At 40.1% G+C, this 26,217-nt stretch overlaps 2 protein-coding genes across 3 annotated transcripts in view; one reads left to right on the top strand and one right to left on the bottom strand.

Moving 5' to 3' along the window:
- FBXL13 (F-box and leucine rich repeat protein 13) overlaps positions 1 to 1,383 on the bottom strand; it is a 193,375-nt gene extending 191,992 nt beyond the window's left edge. The window contains exon 1 of the mRNA XM_037057044.1: positions 1,050 to 1,383. Within this exon, the coding sequence (XP_036912939.1) occupies positions 1,050 to 1,124 (75 nt within the window). The 5' untranslated portion in view covers positions 1,125 to 1,383. The remainder of the gene's footprint in view (positions 1 to 1,049) is intronic.
- On the top strand, positions 1,375 to 25,006 carry ARMC10 (armadillo repeat containing 10). Of its 2 annotated transcripts, XM_037057092.1 has the most exons (6): positions 1,401 to 1,762; positions 9,767 to 9,915; positions 12,702 to 12,836; positions 19,048 to 19,224; positions 23,256 to 23,327; positions 24,190 to 25,006. In XM_037057092.1, exons 1-6 carry the CDS (start codon positions 1,624 to 1,626, stop codon positions 24,436 to 24,438), a joined length of 921 nt encoding a protein of 306 aa, XP_036912987.1. In that variant the 5' UTR covers positions 1,401 to 1,623; the 3' UTR covers positions 24,439 to 25,006. The 2 variants fall into 2 exon arrangements, with proteins under 2 accessions (XP_036912988.1, XP_036912987.1); XM_037057093.1 differs by lacking the exon at positions 19,048 to 19,224 and having other exon boundaries at positions 1,375 to 1,762.
- The last annotated feature ends 1,211 nt before the right edge of the window (positions 25,007 to 26,217 follow it).

Raw genomic sequence — 26,217 nt, 5'->3', positions numbered from 1 at the left:
AGTTAATTCTAAATATATAACATCCTGTTCCTGTATTCACACTTAGATTACTATTTTCACCATGTAAAAATGTTATAATGAATATCCCTGTACATCCTTCTGATCACATATGCAGGCATATCTACAAAGTGGATCCCTAGAAGTGCAAATGTTTGGTCTAAAGGTAGATGCACTTGACATTTTAATAAATACTTCTAAATTACCATCCAAAAAGGAGGGGGACTGTCCTCCTAACTGCACAGGAGAAAGTTTCTACTCCAGCTGGGCTCTCAACACTCCCTGCCTCTCCTCTTTCCTTCCCTAGACTTCTGTCTCATTCTCCCCATAATTTAACCTCTGCTCCTTCCATCCTCACCCAACCATACTCATTCTTGGCAAATATCTCACCAAATAGTTGCAGAAAAAAATAGAAGTCACCAGAAGAGAACTTCCTTGGCTTGCTACCCCCAAACCTACAAAGCCTGCCCACCCCTATCCTGTCCTCTCCCCTTTTGTGGGTAGGGAGGTGGGGACAGTCCTTCCTCCGATTTAAGGAAATCCTGGGTGTGGGGTCCTTCCCTTCACAAAGGGCTGGCTACCTTCCCTCTCAAGGTGTCTGTGTCCCCTCTCTGCTTAGCTAACCTCAATCTATTTTCTGCCTTCATCGCTCCAATGAAACTCAAGGCTCGCCTTAGGCCAAATCCACTACATCCTGTCAGGTCCTTATCTTAAGCCACACTATTTTCCTCTGTCTTTGTAAAGCCACGCTCTCCTGATATCCCTGTCTCTAGGGCACTTCTTCCTCTCGCCTGATCTTGTGCTCAAACCCGCAAAATTGGAGCTTGGGTTTTCTGTCCTGGGGCCCTGTGTTCTTTCTTCCTGGGAGATGTCATCCACCCCTCTCTTTCAGCCACCATTACCTCTGTGTTCTCCTGGATCTCTACCTTCAGTCCAGACCACCTCCCTGACTTCATTCTCTTCCACTCCCTCTCGCGTCCAAACCTCAGGCCCTCCTCCGGGAAATCCCTTCGATTCCTCCCGCTTCTAACTCGGCTAAGTGACTGCAGTACCTCGCAGATCTGAGGAATGTAGTTCTGCTTGAAGTAATTTCTCAGCCTGGGGCTGGCCCTACGTAGCGAGGCCATGGCAAGAAGCCCCGCACCCTGCGCTCTCAGCCGGCTCTTCGCGCCCAGCGCAGAAGCGGAGCAAGGAGCTCTGCTGGCGCGTCCCGGCGTTGCCCCAGCAACCGCGGGGCGTGCCGCAGCCCGCACCCTTGCTGTGGGCAGCCCGGAGAGCCGCGGGCCGGGGCCTGGGTTTCGGGGCACAGGCCAGGGAAGAAGTCCTGGGAAGCTCTCCCCCAGACGGCGGGAGTCCCCTTTTGTCGCTTTCGGGTCACGCAGTGTGGCAGTTCTTCACGAAATTTGGACCTTTTCTACCAGCCCCTCTCCTCACCTAGGGGAGCTGCAGGGATGTGTCGCGCCAGCAGTGGGCGGTTTTACAGTTCTCACAGGGCGGTTTCCGGGAGGCGGAGCTCAGACTCCCATTTTCCTTTTCCTCCGACCCTTCCACTCCGGCTCCGTGCCTTGGGACGGCCCAGAGCTTCCCGCGTCAGGACCTGAGCTACGCTCCGGCTGCAGTGGCAGCATGGGCGGCGCCCGGCGCGCGGGCTGGGTGGCGGCGGGCCTGGTCCTCGGGGCCGGCGCCTGCTATTGCATTTACAGGCTGGCGCGGGGCCAGCGGCCTGGAGGCCAGAGGCTTCGGCTGCGTTCCTCCCGGTCCGCAGGTGAGGCCCTGGGGAACCTGGCAGGTGGGTGGGCACTGGAGTTATCCTGGGGGCGGGTGTTTGTTTCCGCAGGTGTCCCTGCCTTTCCTGTGTTCCAGGTGGAAAAGAAGTGAAGCCGGAGGAGGAGGGAGGCCGGCCCAGGTGCTGAGGGCGTATCGCCCACTTGATGGGGGTGGGGTTCTGAGCCTCTTCCCCGCCTCCACTTCTTTGTTCAAAATCCTGGGATGAAAAATTGCTCAAACTTTCTGCCTAGTCTGGCTTCACAGCTGAAGATTAGGTTTTTCAAAAGCATGTTGATTGCCTCTCACGTTAAAGCTCTCTCCCGGCCTTTATGCCACCAAAGGGAGTCTCCCGACTGTGGACTGTGTGCTGTGGGGGCCTGTGGCAGTAGAAATTCTGCGTGCAGTTGCCCTGGAAGAAAAAACGCCAGAGGCAGTTCTGCTGGGACTCAGGATGGCCTCTGAAAGGGGAGTTACCTTAAAGTCACCGTGGTCCGATCCCTCTGCAATTTTTATAGGCAAAATTGCAGAGGGAATCCTGGAGATAGATGTATATTAGATATAGCTATTTCAAAATTGAACAGTTACTTGCATGGGGGACGCCCTCCTGGTGGACAAGTACAGGGTTAGGTTTCTGTCCAGAAGTTGGTAGGTGCATTCAGGATTCTAACAATTTGCTGAATGTTCTGGAGGGATAGTTCAGGTAATGGAAGCAATTAGGAAAATAAGAAATCCGCCAACCAAGAAACTCCCTTCTACAAATGGAGAACAAATTATTGTAAATAGCTTTATTATAGCATAAACATTCAACCAGATTGTTACACCCAGCACAGGCAATCTGGTAAAAGGATTCCAAAGACAAAGAATTCTTGTCCCTTTATGTACACAGGCAGATGTATCCCTATACTTAACTTCACTGGTAGTTGGGGTGGCTATTTGTGTTAGCCTTTATCCAGAGGGAAAATAAGATTTCTCATTATCTTTATGACAAACAGGTGCCAACAAGGAGCCACGTGCCAAGCCTAAACTCAGAGACAAGGAGATCAGCTCCATCTGATCTTCTTTGATGTTTAAGTTTTAAACAGAGAATCCTAAAGCCCCGAAGAAAGACTTTCTTGGATTGGAAAGTGGCAAGAAGCTTCCTTAGCTTTTCAAATTTAGGTATATTTATGCTCAAAGGGACAAATAAAAGAATTACAGGTTTGCTCAAGGAAATGCCCTAAGAAAAGGGAGTGTATGGGAGTTCTATTCTTTTTTTTCCTATTTATTTATTTACTTACTTACTTATTGTTTTTTAGTTATTTAATTGTTGTTCAAGTACAGTTTTCTGTCTTTTACCCCCATCCCAGCCCACCCCCCTAGTGCTCCCCACCTCCGTCCCATTTTGTGTTTTTTTTTTTTATACAAGAGAAAAATCCATTTTTTTCAAATCTGCATTTATCCTTACTTACAAAACCTAATTTGTAGTGTTTGTGTCAGGGATGTTTTTGTATAAGTAATTGGTCTGGTGGCCTGGACTCATACCTTCTCACTTATACTGACAAAGAGTGACACTCTTACCTTTAAACTTAATTTTACAAGTTTCCAAAATCACCATAACCTTAGGTCAGGCAGCTGATAAAATAAGTTGCACATGGTCCCTTCTTCTAGAAGCCATACCTTTATATTTGAAGACTGGGAAATACTCATTTTGTCAGCATCATGCTTAGATTTTAGAGGATGGTCTTTTTAAGATTGAGGTACAATTAACATATAACATCTTTTAGTTTTAGGTGTACAACATAATGATGTCATATATTCATGTGTATATCTTGCAAAATGATCACCACACATAGTTGTAATTTTTTTTCTTGGGCTGAGAACTTTTAAGGCTTACTTTTTGTAGCAGTTTTCAAGTATATAATGTATTAACTATAGTCACCAAGCTGTACACTACATCCCCAGGACGTATTTCTCTTGTAATGGGAGGTTTATGCCTTCACCCAGTTTATGGATGGAGCCACCACCACACCCTCCCCTCACACTACCTCTGGCAACCACCAGTCTGTGCTTTGTGTCTGAGTTTGTTTTTAGATTCTACAGGTAAATGAGAAAATGTTTGGCCTCCTTTGTCTAGCTTATTTCACTTAGCATAATCTCCTCAAGGTCAATCCATGTTGTCACTTATGGCAGGATTGCTTTTTATGGCTGAATAATATTTCATACACACACACACACACACACACACACCACTTTTTCTTGAACCATCCGTCAATGGGCACTCAGGTGATTTCCCTATATTGTAAATAATAAACATGGGGGTGCAGATATCTTTTCAAAATAGTGATTTTGTTTTCTTTAGACAACACCTAGGAGTAGACAATCACTGGATTAAATGGTAGTTTGATTTTTATTTTTTTGAGGATCCTCCATAAAGTTTTTCATAGTTGCTGCACCAATTTACCTTCCCACCAACAGTGCACAATGGTTCCCTTTCTCCTAGATCCTCACAAACACTTTGTCTCTTTGATGATAGACATTCTAACAAGTGTGACATGACAGCTCATTGTGGGGTTTTTTTAATCGTCACCTAAGGTCATATTTCCCTTTGCTTATTAGAAAGAGAGAGAAGAAGGGTGAGAAAGAGAGAAACTTTGATGTAAGATAGAAACATCAATCAGCTGCCTTCTCATTCCTGCCCCAACTAGGGGATCAAACTTACAATGTAGGTATGTTCCCTGACCAGAAATTGAGCCCACAACCTTTTGGTCCATGGGATGATGCTCCAACCAACTGAGCCACACCAGTCCAGGCCACACTGGTTTTGATGTGCATTTACCTGGTGGACTCTGGACATGTTTGTGTCTTTGGAAAAATATCTATTCAGATCTTCCGCCCATTTCTTAATCAGATTGGTTTGGTTTTTTGGCTATTGAATTGCATGAGTTCTTTATGTACTTTGGATATTAACCCCTTATCAGATACATGATTTGCGAATATTCTCCCATTCCGTAGGTTGCCTCTCATTTTGTTGGTGGTTTCCTTTGCTGTGCTGAAGCTTTGCACTTTGATGTAGTCCCACTTACTTATTTTCACTTCTGTTGTTTTTGTTTCTTGATGTCAAATTCAAAAAAATCATGCCAAGATTTATCTTAAGAAGCTTACTGCCCATATTTTATGGTTTCAGATCTTACTTTCAAGTGTTTAGTCCATTTTGAGTTGATTTTTTTGCATGGTGTAAGATAGACCAGTTTTATTATTTGCATGTAGCTGTCCAATTTTCCCAACATAGCCCTTCCCCATTGTACATTTCTGGCTTATTTGTCATGAATTAATTGATCATGTATGTGTGAGTGTATGTCTGCAGTCTTTAAGTTTTTCTTTATATTTGTCTGCAAATAGTTAACAGTTTTACTTCTTTTCCAGTTTGGATGCCTTTCGTTTTCCTCTCCTAATTGCTTTGGCTAGGACTTCCAATACTGTTAAATAAAAGTTGCAAAAGTAGACATCCTTGTGTTGTTGCTGATCTTAGAAAAACCTTACAGCTTTTCACTGTTTAATGTGATGTTAGCTATAGGCTTGTCATATGTGGTCTTTATTATGTTGACATTCCCTCTATAGTTGTTTCTCCATCTGTTGATCATATGATGCTTACCCTTTATTTTGTTGGAGTGCTATATCACATTGACTGATTTACCAATGTGGAACCATCCTTGCATACTCGGAATAAGTTTCAGTTGATCATGTTGTATAAACTTTTAAATGTATTGTTGAATTCACTTTGGCTGTATTTTGTTGAGATTTTTGCATCTGATCATCAGAAATATTGGCCTGTGGATTTCTTCTCTTATGGCATCCTTGTGTGGTTTTGACATCAGGGTACTGCTGACCTCATAAAATGAGTTTGGAAGAGTTTCCTTTCTCTTGGTGTCCATTTATTTCTGCTCTGGTCTTTATTTTATTCCTTCTACTAATGTTCAGTTCATTTGTATGTTACAGTTGAAGCCTGCTCCTTAGGTCATACCTATTAAGATGAGCAAATAAGCCTCTTTCTGGGGGATAACCCAATTTTCATCTGCTGCCTGGTCTGGGCCCTAGGTTAGGGTCAGCAATCTGCACAGTCCCTTAAATAACTATCTCTTAATTTGCGATAGCCTGTGGGTCTTGTGGATGCAAGCCCCATTGGCTTTCAAAGCTGGATGTTTTGGGGGCCATCTCTCAGGTGGGAGTCTTAAAAATTGAGGCACAGGATGTGGCATCCAATCCCTTCACTCCTCGGGGGAAATCTAGAAGGATGAACTTCCAGTTGTGGCAAGGGTGGGTTTTGTGACCAGGTTTTGTCTGCCAGTTTTGATGTAGTTTTTTTCTCATTTGCCTGGTGTGTAGGAATCACTCAGTTTCTGGGTTTCTTTCAGAGGGCATTGTGCCCTGTGGACTGTAGATTCAGTTTGTGGGAGGAGGTGAGCTCAGTGTGTTTTATAATACCATCTTGAGCCAGAACCAGGTGATCTTTTCTTCGTCTTAAAATTTAAGAAATTTGTAATTCTCACGATGTCAAGACTGTTTGAGAGGATTGAAAACAATGAAAACAGTTGTACTTCATTCAACAACCTACTATCAAAACCTGACAGAAATTGCAAAAAAAAGACTACAAATCTGTCTCAATTATGAATAAAAATGTAAAAACGTTAAATAAAATATTACCAAATCAAATCCATCAGGGGATTAAAGTCATAATATACCAAGGCCAAATGGATATGAGAGGAAGACTTACATTGGGAAATATATTAATGTAATTTATTGTAAATAAATTTATTGTAATTTATTACATTAATATAGAGTAAAAGCAAAAATACATGATGACCTCATAATAAAAATAATTAAAAAATAATAAACTTCACTACAAAAAATAATAATACAGCATTTGAAAATTATTGTTTCTGATAAAAAATGCAACAAGTTAGGAATAAATACAAGGAAGTGTTCTTAAATTGATGAAGAGCATTCATCAACAGCCAAATCAAACACCATATTTAATACTGAAACACTAGTAGCATCTTCACTAAATTTAAGAACAAGAGGAGGGCCTGCTCTCACAACTACTACTCAACACTGTCCTGGAATCATAGCTTGATGAGACAAGAAAAAATGCATTAAATACTAGAAAGGAGACAATTATAATTAGTAAGTGACATGATTTATTTAGGAAAAATCCAAAATAATCAACTGAGTAACTTTTAGAAGCAATGAGTTTAATAAAGGAACTTGAATGCAGAATAAATATACCAAAATCAGTAGCTTATATATAAGCAATTACCAATTTAAATTTTTAATTGACAGGATTTCATTTATGATGGCAATAAAAACTTTAAAAACTAAGAATACATCTAGCAAGGAGCCTATACGAAGGTAATTTTGAATGAAGGACATAAGGTTACACAAACAGGAAAGCGTATTATTACTGGATGGAATGAGTTTGTACCATGACAGTTATCTTAAAATTTATCTTGCTGTAAAGTTATTTGGTAGTCACTTTTCATTTCCTTGGGGAACTCTAGTTTCTCCTCAGTTTACCCAAGGAGATGGTGAACCACTAAGTCCAAAATTCTCTCACTGTCTTACTGGCACGAAGCTAAGTGGAGAACTGGCGCACATGTTTGCCTCACCTGTGTTATAACCAGTGGCAACGCTGTTAGTTTGAAACCAGCGTTTCAAAATTCACCAGTGGAGAAGCTGGGTGTTTGGTGATCACCGTCCTCTGAAGCAGGGGTGCCAAACTCATTTCCACGGGGGGCCACATCAGCCTCACGGTTGCTTGAAAGGGCCAAATGTAATTTCAACTCCTTAACGGTTAAGGAGTAGTTACATTTATACAGTCCTAAAATTATTTCGGCCTTTCAAAGGCAACTGCAAGGCTTATATGGCCCCCAGTAAAAATGAGTTTGACACCCCTGCTCTAAAGGGTTTAGAGTTTTAGATTTATTTCTTTCCTGAAAAAGTAATGCATGCTTTTTGTTAAGAATTCAAGCAGAGAATATAGGATTATTTACAAAACTAAGTGGGGCTCATCATTTTAACAGATTAAGAGGGATGGTGGTGGCATAGGGGGGTGGGGAAGCAGTAATGGGCCAGGAGTGAAAAGATCTGATTCTAGAGCCAGTTTTTTATTAACCAGCAGTGTGTCCTATTAATAAAATAATAACTGAAATACTCCAGGCCTCACAGTATTTGAGGCACAAAAATGCTTTGAGGCAGGTGCCATTAACTCCCATTTAACAAATGAAGAAACTGAGGTATAGAGAGGTTAAGTCTCTCAGTTGGTAAGTAGCTGAGCTGGAATTAAAACTAGACACTCTAGCACCTTAGCCTTGGCTTACTTTAAGGTACCACATGTGTCTCTTCCCATTAAGTGAAATTCTATAATTTAACACTTTCCTGTAAAAATTTATTTAACTATTTATACATAATTTCATTTAACTATTTACACATAATTTACTTACTATATCTATAAAACTTTTTAGTAGGTTATCCAAAAAATCTGTTTAGTTTTCCGTAAAATAAAAGACACAGTTTCATTTTCACCAATAACATTATTGATTTGGGTATTTTGAGTATGTTGGCTATCTCTTGCTATTGGCTTCTGGTGGATAGAGGCCAGGGGTACAACTGAACATCTAATGCATAAGACAAAGAATTCAGCGAAGAATTCTTTGTTGACTTTAGGCAAATCCTGAAATGATCTTGGCTTTTAGTTTCTTTGTGTCAAAATTACAGGTTTGGATGAACCCTAAATTTTTTCAGTTCTAGAAATCTGTGTTTTTGTCATTCTTTCACTCATCTTTTCAAGTATTCTTTGGGATAAACCCTGTTTTATAAGGTGTAAATGAGCAGATTTAGGAGTAAAAGCAGGGCCCAGAGATCCTGATAATAAGATCTAGGAGTGAGAATCTGCTGGCTTAGATTTCATATTTTCCTAACAGTTGATTTCTTTCTTATTTCGCATCTTCAGGGCATCATATCACTTGCTGGTTCCCATAATCTATATTTGTTCCTTCCCCTCATAGTTCTTGTGATTCTCCTGTAAGCAGTAGACTTAATTATTTTAAATACAGCAATAATACATGTTGTCTACATCAGTAAACCCTGTTAATTATTTTTTAAAAAGTCAGAAAGTACTCACTAGCACAGGGTAGAAAATAAAAGTCATTTTTATTCCCAGCACTCAAAGATAATGGTCTATAATAACTTGATACATATTTTTTAAAAGAGAAGCGCAGATGTGACATCATATAGTACCTGGTTTGTGTAGCCTTCTCCCCTTCCCCACTCCCAGTAGTGTGTTATGGACACATGCGTTCTCTGACCTGTAATCATACTGTGTGTTATAAAAAATGGTTTTCGTTTTTCTTGTGATGATTCCTGCAAAGAGAAATTTTTTTTACACATTAGAGCTACAAATTCTAAAAAGTCACTAAGCAGATCTGGCATTTAACTATTCCAGCATTCACTCAGGATGACAGCTTTGTCTCCTGTAGCTCCCCTAGCAGGGCAGGACTAGCATCGCAGTCACCAATTCCTTGTTCATATAAAGCAAGAAAAATGCTGCACCCCAGACGTGATTGGTTTACTCCCCTAACCTTTTCTTCTGCTGGAGGTGCTCTGAAAATTGTGATCAGAAAAGGTCTGTTTCAATGCAAATCCCGCTCGTGTAGGCGAGTGTCACGTTGGATGTGTGTGCCTGATTTTTAAAAGAAACTGAAGATGCAGCTGGCGTTAGGGGTGTGTATTACTTGCATGAAGTGTCTTACCAAAACACCAACTGACTAATTTCTTAATGTCTGTGTCAGTTTTCCACCTGTAAACTGCGAATTACAGTAGTATCTTCTTCCCAGGGTCTCTCGGGGATTAAATGAGATAAAATACTTTAACACCATGGCTGGCATCAGGGCATTCAATGCTGTTTTGAAAATTTTTTATATCTCATGCTGCTTTTAGGTGAACTTTAAATAATTTTCTTCTTATGCAGAAGACTTAACCAACAGTTCATATGATGATGTCCTAAATGCTGAACAACTTCAGAAACTCCTTTATCTGCTTGAGTCAACTGAGGATCCTATAATTATTGAAAAAGCTTTGGTCACTCTGGGTAACAATGCAGCCTTTTCAACTAACCAGGTAAGTACCCCCGTGTCAACAACAGGCTCCTCTCATTCTTACACCCCAGCAGTAGTTGGGACCCTGGGCAGGAACCTCCCAGAGCCTCAATTTCCGCATCTACACAATGTGGCTACTTACACCTATGGCGTAGGATTGTTTTCTTCTGAAAAGCACCGCTTAATAGGTTTCTAGATCCCTATGAAGTTGGTCACAGGTATCACATTCATAATAAGTTTAGCGTTGCATGGCCTTTTTAATTATTTGAAACTCAGCAGAACATTTAAGTACATGCTTTACTGTGTAATAACTCTTAAGTCAGATGGTTCTAGCACAGGTGGTCCCTGATCTCTCTGACAACCACTAACCAATGAAAACAGCTTCTACAAGTAGAGACTTGACGCCAAGACGAAAGAGCTGAATTAGAATGCTTTTGTCTCTGCCCCCTCCCTACTCCAATGGAGAAAGAGTAGAAATTTTTTGTTATTATTTTCAGCTAATGCCCTTTGTTAAGGTGGTCATGAATGCAAAATTAATTTGAGTTTATACTTTATTTCAGTCCAGTTTTCTCCAGTATAGTAAGTTTTACTATAAAGCTCTAGTGATTTATAATGAAATATAAAGAATGTTTGTATATTGCTCACATTCTTTCAGTTGCAAGTGACAGAAATCGGCTTAAATTATTCTGAGCCAGAAAGGGGAAATACTGAGCTCATTTACCTTGGACATCCAAGAATAGCACTGCTTTCAGACACAAGTGAACACAATTCAAGGCTATGGGAAGTATTGTCAGAGCTCTCTTTATCTTCTGTCTTTGCTTTACCCCTGCTTCTTTTTGTGCATTGCTCTTTATCTCTGTGGCCACAAAGAAGCTGTCTTCACAGGGATGGAAGCAAAGTAACTGGCCTCTGTAGCCTTCATTCCTATAGCTCATGATCCAGAAAGTGGAGTTGCCATGCTGAGATCAAGTGCCCACTCTTCGGGTCAGTTTCTGGGTCAAAGCACCGTGGACCATGATCAGCAAGGCCTGGCTCACATGAGCTTCCTACGGCCCGACAGCAGGGATGGATGTGAACACGGCTGACCAGCAGTCTCACCAGGGACTATATCGGGTAGAGGAGGTGCCATCTCTGCCCCAGTGGAAAGAGGAGTGCCAGGCAAACAAACAAACAAACAGAATAATCTATTATCATGCCTCTGTTGGGATGTTTCTGATACGGTACTTTTACATCCTTTTGAAACAAATTATAGAGTGAGTCAATAGCCACTGGTGAATAAGCAGTTTCTTGGGTAATGGGAGTTAGTGCCCCTTGTCATTAATTATAGTGCCTTGATCTGCTTTAGCAGTACAGAGGGAACAAAAGAAAAGGGGGGCATGGGGGGAAGCCAGTTTTCTAGTAATCACAAATCTTTGGGAAGAACCTGGACCTGAAGTTGCAGAGGGAAAGTCTGTTTCTCACTCAGTGCTATGTCTCAGTAACAGTAGAGTAAGGGCATTGGGCTGTTGGTGAAAAAACGACAGTAATCATTTTCAGCCTCTTTTTCCTGAAACAATTGAAGTAATTTTGTCTTTCAGTGTCAGGGCCAAAGACACATAGTATCTTTAATAGTGTTACAACTGACTGTGAGAAATTCCCAAGTTACTTTTCCTTTGAACACTTGGAACCTTTTTTCAAACTCCAGTTCTGCAGGATGTGACCAGTTGTTTCTCCCACGCCCTCCCCACTGAGGAGCCCTCTGTGTGTGTCCAGTTCAGAGATAGAGTTGAGTCTTGAACAGTGCAGGGTTAGGAGCACCAATCTCCATGCAGTTGAAAATCTGCAGATAACTTTCGATACTCCCAAAACTTAACTACTTATAGCCTACTGTTGGCCAGAAGCCTTATAACAATAACATAAACAGTCAATTAACACATATTTTGTGATATATGTATTGTATACTGTATTCTTAGAATAAGGTAAGCTAGAGAAAAAAAATGTCATTAAGAGAATAGTAGGGGAGAGAAAATGCGTTAATAGTATTCATTGAAAAAAACCTGTGTATAAGTGTCCCCGTGCATTCTAAACCCCTGTTGCTCAGGATTCATCTGTACTGTATTCAGTACTCACCTCAGGTTGCTTCCCCCTGCATACAGACATTAATGAATCACAATAAGGAAACTGTTCACTCTTGTTATACCCAAAGTTTCTCACACTTAACCATTGACCCTCCCCCTTTTTTTAATGTAACATCCATTAACATCTTGGGGGGTTGGTATTCCAAAGAGTACATTTTAGCAAAACACCGCTTCAGTATTCTAAATCAGGTCCCCAACCCCCAGGCAGCAGACCAGTACTGTCTGTGGCCTGTCAAGATGGAACCAGGCTGCAGAGGGAAGCTTGCCTGAGCTCCACCTCCTGTCTGTCCGCTGCCTGCCTCACTGGCCATGGAGAAACCACTCCTTGGTGCCCAAAAGGTTGAAGGCCACTGTTCTAAATCCTAATATTTTTATAAATTTGCCTGTGTAGAGAAGTCATATAATGTATTTCAAAGTAAAATAATTTTTAAATAAATTGCTTTGAGATCATTACAGCAGCTGTGCAAATCTCTGTATCTCCATGCTGTACTTTAATTAAATAATTTCATAATTTATGTTCAATTGATTTTTTTTTACCTGTAATATTATTGATGGTAAAATTTTTAAAATAGGAATTATAGATGGTATATGGGAAAGATACTTCCAAAGAGTCATTAATTTTATTTGTGTCTGTGGATGCAAAGAGTAGGGAATGCATATTGAATTTATGGTCCTGTTTTTTCCATCTTAGGTCATTATTCGTGAACTGGGTGGTATTCCAATTGTTGGAAGCAAAATCAATGATCCCAACTACAGTATTAAAGAGAAGGCTTTAAATGCACTGAGTAACCTGAGTGTAAATGTTGAAAACCAAATCAAGATAAAGGTAAGCTATCTAAAATCACAAATGTATAAGGTTTTCTATACATGAAAGAGAAAATAACAAAAAGATCAGTAATGAAATTTTAATAGACTCTCCTTTATAACTTTATGGCCAAGAATTACTCTTTTTTCCCCAGCTTTATTGAGATATAATTATCATAAAACATTGTGTGAGTTCAGGGTATACAGAGTGGTGATTGGATATGTGTATATATTACAAAATGATTACCACCATAGTGTTAGCTACACCTCCATCATCTCACATAATTACCTTTTATTTTCCCCTCTGTGGTTAGAACATTTAAAATCTCTTTTGGCAACTTTCAAGTACACAATACAGTATATAAGCTGTAGTCGCCCTGCTGTACATTAGATCCCCAGGACCTATTCATCTGACAACTAAAAGTGTGTACCCTTTGACCAGCATCTCCTCATTTCCCCCAAACCCCAGCTCCTGGCAAGCACCATGCTGCTCTGTTTCTATGAATTAGGCTTTACAGATGCTGTATACACCTGAGATCCTTTGGTGCCTGTCTTTCTCCGTGTGGCTTATTTCACTTAGTATAATGTCCCTCCTGTCCATCTACTTTGTTGTAAATGGCAGGATTTCCTTCTCTGTAATGGCTAGATAATATTCCGTTGTGTATATCACATCTTCTGTATCCATCTGTGAGTGGACATTTAGGTTGTTTCCATGTCTTGGCTATTGTGAATAATGCTGCAGTGAGGTGGGGAGATAGAGGTAACAGCTATCTTCTTGAGATTACAATTTGATTTCCTTCAAATGGATACCCAGAAGTGGAATTGCTATATCATATGGTAGTTCTATTTTTAATTTTTTTAAGCATCTCCATACTGTTTTCTATTGTGGCTGCACCAGTTTACATTCCCACCAGCAGTGCACAGGGTTTGTTTTTCTCCATATCCTCACCAATAGTTGTTAGCTCTTGTCTTTTTGATAATAGCCATTCTAACAGGTGTGAGGTACTATGCTAACAGGTATTGTGGTTTTGATTTGCATTTTCCTGATGAATAGGTATATTGAACATCTTTTCATAAACCTATTGACCATTTATTTGTATTTCCTCTTTGGAAAAATATCAATTCAAGTCCTCTGCCCATTTTTTAATGGGGACAAAAAGGCAGACGAGGGAGGGATATGAACCAGCCAGTAAGAGGTGAAGTTTAAGCCAAGTGTGGTAAAGGAACCAGGCCAGAGGCAGATAACATCAGGAGAAAGATACAACAAAGTAGGAAATTACGTTAATTCAACATTTATTGAGCTCCTGATTTGTGGTACAGAGTTTGGAAATGAACACGATTAACACCTTTAAGACAGCCAGAATCACCCAGAACAATCAGAAATCGAGTTGAATAGAAATCTAACAACAATGGAACTAAAGAACCCGCATCAGTCCAGAAGGGTAGGAGGAGACATGCAATGGGCGGGTCCCACACCCACTTACGGTGGATAAAAATCCAGTAGGAATGTCTCAGGAGTGGGGGTCCCAGCCCAGGGTTCCAGGGCCAGGAAGATAAGACCCCATAACTTCTGGCAATAAAAACCAGTGGTATTTGAGTAGGTTAATAAACTACTGGATCCCCTGGCAGTTCCTTTTGAACAGTTCATGCTAAACTGGCTAAGACACATTCCCTCTGAGATCCAGCACCACTGGGGTAGCAGCTTGAAAGGCACCAGGAGGTTTACCGAGAGGAACTGAAGGGTCTGGCATCAGGGCGGGAGCTGGGGGACAGCTTTCTTCCAGACAGAAAGGTGCGCAGGGGCCATTGTGCCTTTTCTGAGCTCTCCCCCCACAGTCACAGAAAAGGTAGGCAGGAGTCATATTTGAGACTCCTTCAACCTGGCTTACACTGTTTGCCCTGCCCTGGTGTGTACCCGAGGCTCCACCCCACCCCACCCAATTTGCAAGCTCACCCCCAGCCCCCCTGGCTCTGGCTAAGCGGCCCCAGGGTTGGCACCAGCAGCAACCAGCTTTGGATCACATTTTGCTCCTCCTGGGAACCTCCAAGCCCAGTACAAGCAGCAGCCATCTGCAGATTGCTTTGTAGCTCACACTGGGTGGCCCCGGGCAGAAACAAGTGGTGGCTGACCATGACTTGCACCAACCAGGAAACCCAGTGGACAGCCACAGACCATGTGAGCACCACCCCCCTGCCTTTGCATAGTTGATCCTTCATGGAGGATGAAGGTTGGTGGTCAGTGTTCACAGCCAGTCCTTATAGCTGACTGGCCTGGGTAATCTCTCCCATGGATCTGCCAACAGTAGTCAAAGCTCAACTATAAGAGGAGGGTGTACTCAGCCCACACAGATGGCATGCCTCAGGTACCAAGTTTGGGTGATAGGGGAGGCTGTGCCACTTAACCCTACATGACACGCTACCAAGATGGGGAGTCATAGTGACTCTACCTAATACACAAACACAAGAGACTACCAAAATAAGGAGACAAAGAAGCATGGCCCAAATGAAAGAACAGATGAAAACTCCAGAAAAAGAACTATACAAAATGGATATAAGCAATCTATCAGTTGCAGAGTTCAAAACACTGGTATTAAGGATGCTCAAGGAATTCAGTGAGTACTTCAACAGCATAAAGAGCCAGGCAGAAATCAAGGATACACTAATGGAAATGAACAATTTATAGGGAATCAATGTAGAGGGGATAAAGCAAAGAATCAAATCAGTGATTTGGAACATAAAAAAGCAAAAAACAATGAAGCAGAACGAGAAGAAAAAAGAAACCAAAAAAAAATGAGGATAATGTAAGGAGTACCAAAGTGGGGTACCCACATAGGGGTACCAAAAGGAGAAGAGAAAGAGCAAGAAATTGGAATTTATTTGAAAACATAATGAAAGAAAACTCCCCTAATTTGGTGAAGGAAATAGACATACAGGCCCAGGAAGCACAGAGAGCCCCAAACAAGACAGTTCCACACCAAGACACATCATGATCAAAGTAACCTAGTTTACAGATAAACAGAGAATCTTAAAAGCAGCAAGAGAAAAGCAGTTAGTTACCTACAGAGGAGTCCCCATAAGACTATCAGCTGATTTCTCAAAGGAAACTTTGCAGGCTAGATGAGATTGGCAAAAAATATTCAAAGTCATGAAAAATGGGGACCTACAGCCAAGGTTGCTTTACCGAGCAAAGATATTTAGGATCGAAGGGCAGATTAAGAGCTTCCTAGAGAAGAAAAACTAAAGAAGCTCATCATCACCAGACATCATTATATGAAATGGTAAAGGGACTTAAGAAAAAGATCAAAACTATGATTAATAAAATGGCAGTAAACACATACCTGTCAACAATTGAATCTAAAAAACTAAATTAGTAAACAGAAACAACAGAGACAGACTCATGGATATAGGGAGGGTTTGATGATTACCAGAAGGGTTGTGGGATTTGGGGGAATGGAAGAGGTGAGGGGGTTCAGAAGTAGTCATTGGTAGTCACACAATAGCCATAAAGTACAATATGGAAATGGAATAGCCAAAGTACTTACATGAGTTGTGTCTGGAAAAAGTCCTAGCCATTATTAGTATAACGAGAACTGTTTGTGTAACAGTATAACCTGCAGCCAAGGAGAATGCAGCGCATGTGTGAAAAGTGATGACTTCACTGTAAGAGTCAGGATGGTAGACAGTGTTGACTGAGTATGTGTACTGTGGCCATTGCATTCAAAATGACTGAGTAGAGCAATAAATCTGCATCAGTTTTGGGTTAAACTTGAACATTCTTCCACCGAAACAATTCGGATGATTCAGAATGCTGCAGCTATGGGTAACTGGTGATTGGCAGCTTCATCATGACAACGCACCCACTCATGCATCACCTCTTGTGTAGAGTCTTGTCCAAACATAAAATCACCCAGGTGACTCAGCACCCCCTACAGCCCATATTTGGTACCCTACTAAAATCACCTTTGAAAGGGAAGAGATTTCACACCATCAGTGAGATTCAGGAAAATATGACAGGGCAACTGATGGTTACTGGGAGAACTGTGTGAGGTCCCAAGGTGCCTACTTTGAAGGGGACTGAGGTGTCATTGTCCTATGTACAGTGTTTCTTGTATCGTGTATCTTCTTCAACTAATGTCTCTATTTTTTATATTACATGGCTGGATACCTTCTGGACAAACCTCTTATGCATGACCCACAGACATGAACAAAGGCGGGATTGTCTGAGGGGAGTGGGAGGTGCTATGGGAGTGGGGAGTGGTGTGGGAGTAGGGGACAGAAGGGGAAAATTGGGACAACTGTAACAGCATAATCAATAAAATAGCTTTTAAAAATAAGTTAAATGGGGGAAAAACAAGAAGGAAGGATAAGGCAAGCTCATAAATGATTGTGCAAGACAGAATATGATGAAGTACTTTAAGGAAAAATATAAGGAAAAACATCGTTGAGTACATAGGAAGGGGAGAGCTCATCCAAGATTCTGTAAAAGATGGAATACAACCTGGCTCTTAAGGTCTAAGTTTTCTACAGGTAGTGCTGGGGGCACGTGGGGGGAATTACAAGAGAAAAGACCAAGGTAAGTTGGGCATGTGTTCAGTAATAACTGATCCAGCCCATTAGTTGTTGCTAAATAAATGAAATGGTGAAAGATTCAGAGATAATAGGGATATAAATACCCAACACACTTTTGGAAATGCTTTGAAAAACATCATCATCTTACAAAAAAATGATTTATAAAGAACTAAGAAGCCCTGGCTGGTGTGGTTCAGTGGATTGAGTGCTGGTCTGGGAACTAAAAGGTTTCCTGGTTCAATTCCCAGTCAGGGCACATGCCTGGGTTTCAGTCCAGATCCCTGGTTGGGGGTGTATGAGAGGAAACCAGTCATGTTTTTCTCCCTCTCTTTCTCCCTCCCTTCCCCTCTCTCAGAAAATAAATCTAAATTTTTTTAAAGAACTAAGGAAATACCTTTTTTCCCTGACTATGGATGTGTAATAAAAATTTATATTTGCTTTCTAACCATTGCTTTAGATCTGTGGTAACACATATACGTCTGGATGTTTTTTAAAAGTCCATACTGGTTTATGGGACAATTTGTAATTCCTTAGCAATTTATATTAGGAATTTTCCTACCAGTTGGAACTTCAGGTAGACTTTATAGTAGTTGAGTATCAGTTACCTGCGAGACAATTTTTTCCAAGGTGGAACAATGGCCAGATGGAAAATAGAGTTCAAAAAACTATGTCACACTGAGTTTAGTTCTATCATGTGTATAATAGAGGAGTACTGCCCATATTGCATTGCTTTTTGCCAGTGGTGGTTAGTAATATGATAGAGTAGTTCATACATGTACGCTAGGTACATATGTACCTTGGACCAAAAATAGTTTTGCTGTGGTTTATTTTTGATAGGACTAGTTCTAAAGCAAAATTCTATTTTACTTGTCTCTCCCATTTTTTCTGACTTGATATACCTCCCAATATTCTACTGTTAAGGTACTTACCGTGGTACAAAGTGATTTCACACATGTTCCTCCTTAATTCTGGTGTGCTCAGAGCAGAATACCCAACTGCTCAGAGCAGTTGACACAGTGGGGTAGACTGAGTTGGGAGGCCCCTAACAAGTGAGAGGGCCACTGGTGTTGAGAACATGGCCTCTGGAAGTGGACATTGCTTCCACACTGTCCCGCTTAGACTGGGCAAGGAATGTAAGCATCTGGAAGACTTTAAAGTCCTTTTCTGTAAAATGTTCATAGTAACACCCGCCTCATTAGAGTTGTCTACCAATTAAGTTAGACAACTTAATGGTAAGTATCTTATTTTTTTTAAGACTTAAAAAAAATAAGTCTCTGAACTCTGAGATTTGGAAAGAATCTTCTTGCCCTGGTTGGGTGGCTCATTTGGTTGGAGCATCTTCACACACACCAAAAGATTTCAGGTTCGATTCCCAGGCAGGGCATGTACCTAGGTTGTGGTGGGTTCAGTCCCTGGATGGGGCTTGTACAGGAGGTAACAGATCAGTGTTTCTCAATTGATGTTTCTCTCTCCCTCCCCCCCCTAAAATTAATAAACATATTCTTGGGTGTGAATTAAAAAAAAAAAAGAAAAGCAAATGTCTTCTTTTCTGAGGAGCCAGTCTCTTCCTGAACTGTCACCCTGTTTTACAGTGCAGAAAAGTTACTATTCAATAGAAAAACTTTGGAAATTCTAAGATGCTCACTTTTTCTCCCCACCTCCAGGTATACGTCAGTCAAGTCTGTGAGGATGTCCTCTCTGGTCCCCTGAACTCCCCCGTGCAGCTGGCAGGACTGAGATTGTTAACAAACATGACAGTTACCAATGACCACCAGCACCTGCTTAGCCATTACATCACAGACCTGTTCCAAGTGTTGCTTGCAGGAAATGGAAGCACCAAGGTACGAAGGAATTGGTTGTTACTTGAAATACAAAGGGCTGTTGTATCAAGCTTATCAGATTGGAATTGAATGTACAACTCCCACAGAAAAGAAAGTTTAGTTAGAGTTTATTAAAAACTCTTAGATAGGCCCAAGAAGGTAAACTATTTTTATCCCCTAATACTGAATTTCAAACTAACTTGTGAAAATAACATGTTTTGCTTATCAATTGTTATTTATTTGGCTTTCTGCACATTAAGGTAAGAGTTTGCCTTTTACCGAAGGTAGCTGGCTTCCCACCCCTAAGGAGTCTGAGTGATAATTCTGGTTGATTGAAGTTTTGCTTACCTTGGGGTTAACAAAACATTGTTTTGATTCAGCCATTATTGGCTGAAAAATCTTTCTAAAACTACTCTTAAGTTCTAGTAATGGATGTCTCAGTGCTTCCCTTTGACCTGTTGTGTAGACGTAGGAAGCAATAGATTGAGCTGAATTAAGCAGGATCTCAGGAGACACCCTTTCCATATTAGTGTGCATTCATATCAAGTGCCATTTTTCAAGAAATAGTATAAAACCAGAATGTAAACTAATCAAAGTTTCTGATTATTTGGGTTGATCCATTAGTGTTTTACTATATTGGCCTCTCTTTTCTGGCACAGTCGACCAAAAAACTGCACAGGTATTTAGAAAAACCAAATGTGAAGCCAGACTCCAAATACTCAATGTCATTGAAGTTATTTCTGAGGTTATCAAATTATCATTACAGTAGAGCCTCATTATAATTGATTTAAAATTTGTTCTGGGCCCTGGCTGGTGTAGCTCAGTGGATTGAGCTCGAGCTGTGAACCAAAGGGTCACCGGTTCGATTTCTAGTCAGGGCAAGTGCCTGGGTTGCAGTCCAGGTTCCCAGTAGGGGACACATGAGAGCCAACCACACATCGATATTTCTCTCCCACTCTTTCTCCTTATCTTCCCCTCTCTCTAAAAAATAAAGAAAATATTTTAAAAATTAAAAATAAAGTTTGTTCTGGGGTGTTTTTATATGCGCTTTCCATATTTCCAGTAGCCAGACTTATTTGGATGTACCCAAAGGCATTCAAAAGTCATGTAATAATCATATTATTATTTTAACAATATTGCACCATCCATAGGAATTTCCAAAATGCATGCACCTATCACCATCTCTCTCCAGGGGACCAAGGAAACTCCCAGCCCCTGGGGCCCCATGGAAACTCCCTTCCCGCTTCCCCATGGCCTTGCAGCTGTAGGAAAAATTTTTCCTCTGCATCTCTCTGCAGCCGCCTTACCCAAAACCTCAGAGGAACACTGCGTTCAGAGCCAGGCGAGTCTGGCCTGTGGCTGCAGAGATATGCCAGACTTGGTCTGTGTTTTAATATATTTTATGACTTTTTAAAAGGTGACTCACACTACAATAGTATGTTCTATTTCTGTTTTTCCATTACATCACCTAGTACAATATTTCTGGGATAGAAATTTTGCTTTTTTTGGTCATTCTGGGAATCTAACCACCAATTATAACATTGTTTCTCCATTAAAAAAATGAATTTCAAGTTCCAACTTACAAATGAACTTTTTAAAAAAGATTATATTTATTCACTTTTTTAGAGAGAGAGGGAGAGAAACATCAATTGGTAGTCTCTAGCACGCCCCCAACTGGGGACCTGGCCCGCAACCCAGGCATGTGCCCTGACTGGTGATTGAACCTGCAGCCTTTTGGTTTGCAGGCCAGCACTCAGTCCACTGAGCCACATCACCAGGGCTGAACTCTTTGATAGTAATCCATTTGTAAGTGGGAAAATGTACCCATTTTATATATTTTCATAGTAAATAACCACTGAAATGACTTTCTATACATGTTTTTAATCCTTACCCAAGAATACATAAATCATATTTTTAATTGAGTTGAGAGAGAGAGAAACATCAATGTGTGAAAGAAACATCCATCAGCTGCCTCTATGCATTCCCTGACGGACTGGACTAGAAACCTAGGTATGCGTCCTGACTGGGAATCTAACCTCTCAACCTTTTGGTACATGGGGTGAAGCTCAAACTGAGCCACCCGGCCAGGGCTTAAGTCTTACTTTTTAATAAATGATCTCACTCTACTGTAATGGCCTTTCAGGTACAACACTGGTTCCTAACTAAATAAAATAGTGGAAGGTTAGTGTAAATTAACTGTGTGTGCCACATTTACTATGAGAGCAAAGACAACTAACAGCTTAAAAGAAATGTCCCAGACTCACCACAAGATGGCACATGTGATAAGAGACAGAGACTTCATACGGTTCAAACCAAAATACATAGAGCTGTTTAATCTGTACTTGTACTCTAACCTTATGGTTGGTTGGTTGGTTGGTTGGTTGGTTTTCATGTTTAACTGTCTTCTACAGAACATGGCAACATGGGGTTTTAGTTCAGGACACTATATAGCTATTGCTGTTGCTATTCCCTGGTTATAAACCTGCCTTCCTTGACCACTTGTGGGCCTGTTAGATTGTGTTGACGTCATCCAGGCTTATTTCATACGTTGGGACTGTCCTATTTTAGAACTCTTGTCCCTATTTTCTTGATCAAAACTTCATTGACATTGGAGACAGGTGTTTATTCCCAACACTTATTTTGGTGTTGCTGGCAGCCAGTCAGGCCAGACCAGATCTCCAGGGAGTGAGTGCACTAAAGAAAGGTCAGAAGTCGTCTTTACTCTTTAATGTTAAGAGGCTGTGATTTCATGAAGGCTGTCCGTTAGAAAAAACATGATGTCTGCCTGTGCAAGAAAGTTTCCCATGGTTCTTATTTGGGGAGTGCAGTGGGCGAATAGGGTGGTGGCTTTTGTTTTGACCTCATTCCCTTTGCACTGTTTGAAATTTATTACGATTCTTTATTAATTATATTAAACACTTTTAATAAAAAGAAGTTTAAAGTCAATATTTCATGCAGTTTTCCACAGGAAAAAAATTTTAACAGTTGATTTAAAAAAATAGGCAAAGCCATATATATTCTCCTTTAGTAACGAATTAGTATGTACAACATGATCAAAGGAGGCTATGATTATACAGGACAGGTACATAAAGACCAGAGAAAAAAATAACAAAACTTACAGTGATCATTTCTGGTCCTGGAAATATAAATTTCCTTTTCCTTTGTATTTTGCTGTTTTTTTTTTTAATTTTAATATTCCCTAGTAAGCACATAATGCCTTTGTAATCAAAGGAAGCTATATAAACTACACATCCAGCTTCCTTCTCAGGGCGAGCACAGAGCACAGTCATCACGTTTCCCGACTTCCGAAGCCCCTCCCTGCCCCTCACTGTGATTTCAAGTGTCTTGTAGGAACTAGTTTTACATGACCTTTGTCCTTAAAGTAATTCTATTTGAATTTATTACTAAGTTTTCAGTTATAAGTGATAAGAATGCTGATATTTTAGCTACTTGGCTATAGGTTAGCATTTGTCTGCTGATTTTTCTATCACTACCTATTTAAAATGATTGTAAAACATTTTTCACATAAAGGAGGTGAGGTCAAAGACTCATTGTAACCTACTAAGAAGAAAAAGGCCATATTGTTCTTTATTTAGTCTCAGTAGCCAAACTGTTTTAAAATTTTCATACTTTAAATAGAAATAAACTGAGCTTCAAAAGACTCATTTTCTGTTCCAAAGATCCTATTTCACCTAACAGTAACCATAATAAAGTTCATTTCTGTAACACGTTAAGCCTACCATGTGTTAGGTATGTATGCATGTGGGTGAGGGTGGATGGTGAAGGCATTCACAGTATTCTCCCGATCTCCCTCACAATGTCATTGGAAATGTAAGCTTTAAACAACACTGCTGTGTCTTAAGTGCTCTGAAACCAGGGCCACGTGTTGGGAGCGAGCAAGCCCAGGAGCCCTTTCACACTGAGATGGATGGAGAAGCCTCCATGGTGTAAGAGAATCTGAGCCAGACCTTGAAGCACAGGCAGTACGTTAAAGTGTGACATGGTGACAGGACAGCTGGGTCTGAAACAAACCGATATTATTCTTATTTCAGGTTCAAGTTTTGAAACTGCTGTTGAATTTGTCTGAAAATCCAGCCATGACAGAAGGACTACTTGGTGCCCAAGTAAATAGCTTACAAATTTGTTTTGTAAATATACAAATATGTAGATTTACCCCTTTGAAAATGTTAACAGAAGTTATCTCTGAGAGCAATATTATGTTATTTTCTTTTTACCTACATGAATTTCCTAAATTTTTTTGTAATGAGCGTATTATACTTTAGAAAATCATTTTTGAAAAAGTCTCCCTTGCAAAAATATGTAATTTTGCTGTCTCTACCCAATTTGGGGTATACTGTGTCATCACATCTTTTACACTTGATTTGTTTATGTTCATATGTACCCTATTATCTGCTGGAACACTAGTATTTATTGAGCCCTACTCTGTGTCAGGTGCTGGACCAAGTGCCAAGATACTGCATGTACTGCACTGGGTCAGAACAGCATGACCCGGTGTCTGTCCTCACGGACCTTACACAAAAATCTGTAACAAGTGAACAAGGCAATCGAAAGACAAGTGTTCCGAAGGAGGTGCAGAGATAGCATGACCTCCACTCCTGTGGAAAAGAGACTGTGGTCTTCATCTGCTTACCCCTGTGCCCTGCAGGGCATGTGTGTAGTAAATGTTAGGTGAACCGAGTTCCCACAAAGACTGTATGATGGGTCTTAAAAAGAAGGTGGGTGTTTTCCCATATGATTATGTTCTAGCATTGCAAGAAAATAGTACTTTTCAGCTAAAACACGAAATCTTTTTCCCATTAGTATATAGTGTGGGGTTATAAAGATCTTACATATGTTACACAATCTTAGGGATAACTCTCTATGACAAGATTTTAAAAACATATTTAACAGTTTTAAAATGTGAAAATATACATGAAAAATGTCTTCATGTATTATTAAAATGAAACTCATTGTTTCCCATTTCAGGTGGATTCATCATTCCTGTCCCTTTATGATGGCCACGTGGCAAAGGAGATTCTTCTTCGAGTTCTTACACTATTTCAGAATATAAATAACTGCCTCAAAAAGGAAGGCCATTTAGCTAAGCCTGCTTTCACTAAAGGTTCATTGTTTTTCCATTTATATGGAGAAGAATGTGCCCAGAAAATGCAAGCGTTAGTTAATCACCCTGATGCGGATGTGAAAGAAAAGGTAACAATAATACCCAAGTTCTAACTCTTATGTCATACTTCTCCAAAAAGTAATGCAGTCTGGAAGTAATGCATGTAAAACTCCCTTCTCATCTTCTTTACAAAGGGATTCTTTCAGCCACTGAATTTAAACAAAGTATCAGAATTTCACCATTTACACAGTGTAACAGATTGTTCTAAAACATTTTTTATTTTGCTATTTGCTGAGCTACTTCATTTCCTTGACACGAAGTAACAACGGTGACCTTTTTATGTGTAAGCTACTCTTCTGTGTTTGCTGTGATTTATAGTCACTCATCTGAGACAGCATTATTAGTACATGTATGTATGTGATTGTTTCAGAACAAATGACCTTGTTCTTCTAGTAGCAATGAGATCCTAAGCTCAAGTCCACCTGCCATCCTAACCATACTGCTTTCAAAATTCTATTCCAATCATTAGACTCTATTCTAGTCCATGAATATTGTAAACTTTTAGGAGAAATGTTTCCTAGCACCCACTCCCATTCAATGCGCCAGTACATAAAGATGCTGTGTATAAAATACTGGGAACAATCAAAATGTCCACCTATATAGGCAACTGGTTAAATCAGTTATCTAGTCTTAAAAGAACTAAGCAGGTCTAAATGTGCTGATGTGGAACGACACCCATGAAATACAGACGTGTTTTTTCAATGAAAAGTGCATGTACATATGGACAGCGCACACACTTCTCAGATGATGCTCAGACTCCTGGGAGTGGGATTTTGGAGTGAGGCAATGACTTTTCTATGTACATCTTCTACTGTATGAGTTTTTTTACTATGGCATAACTTATGTAATAATTTTTAAATAAAAAGAAAAAAATAACTCAAGGCTGTTTTCTCCTCTTGATAGTGCTTTATTTTCATCCATATTTTACTTCACTAAAATTACAACATATGAAAATTTCTCAACTATTGTAATTAATAGAATTTTTGTCCCATAAGCTACTAATAACAATTTGTTGATATATTTGAATTCAGCCAGATTTTAATAATATTCAAGTTCGTAACCACCACCATGCCTAGTATTAATCAAAATGCAAGCAGAAGCTTTCCTACTCATGTATTTAAGGCAAAGCTTTAAGAGTAATTTAAATATCCTTTGTAAATACATGGACTTCCATAGGAGGTCACAAGTCCTCAAACAGAAAAATGTGTATTCTCAACAGTTATCCTGATACAGAAATCAAGCTCGGAAAAAATATTTTTACAATAGAAAAAGGATTCAATATTGAGATGAAAACGTAAATTCCTAATTGGCTACAGCAGTAATATACTTATGATGGTTAAGAATAATACTTTTGTCAGTTGCACAAACTATTAATTCCCTGAAAGATACATTTCCTTACAATAATTTTTAAATCTGCCTCCTTATTTAATGAAAATATGTAGTAAGAATGCACATGTTAAAAACCAGGCTTTGGTTTCTGTGCTTTAGCAGCATTGGGTTCTAAAATTGTCACTTCTTTTTCTGTATTACTAGTTTGAATAAATAATCCTATATCCTAGAGATCAGAGAATTAAAGCTGAAATGTCAAAATGCTAGAGAAAAAGGGGGGGTCACTTTTAACTACACAGAAAGAACTGCATGATGAAAATGCACAACTAGTCTTTATCTCTGTAGGTCATGGCACATCTTGGCTTTTATTAGGTGGAATTTCTCATATTTGGTGGCTCTATCTTTTGGGGCAAAGAGGACTATCAATGTGCCTCAGTTTCCAAAGGAGAAACTTCTATGGAATCTCCCATGTCGGTGTGATGCCAGATAATCAAAGAGGAAAA

The sequence above is a fragment of the Sturnira hondurensis genome, unplaced genomic scaffold (assembly GCF_014824575.4).
Source record: "Sturnira hondurensis isolate 20B ecotype Veracruz unplaced genomic scaffold, ASM1482457v3 Scaffold0009314, whole genome shotgun sequence".
Taxonomy (NCBI): domain Eukaryota; kingdom Metazoa; phylum Chordata; class Mammalia; order Chiroptera; family Phyllostomidae; genus Sturnira; species Sturnira hondurensis.
The sequence above is the reverse complement of the archived record's forward strand: the minus strand, read 5'-3'. Positions and strand labels throughout refer to the sequence as shown.

Coding starts and splice junctions, on each gene's coding strand:
- ARMC10 (XM_037057092.1), top strand. CDS start 1,624: ATGGGCGGCGCCCGGCGCGCGGGCTGGGTGGCGGCGGGCCTGGTCCTC. Junction 12,837..19,047: donor AAAACCAAATCAAGATAAAG/GTAAGCTATCTA, acceptor CCCCACCTCCAG/GTATACGTCAGTCAAGTCTG. Junction 23,328..24,189: donor AAGGACTACTTGGTGCCCAA/GTAAATAGCTTA, acceptor TTCCCATTTCAG/GTGGATTCATCATTCCTGTC.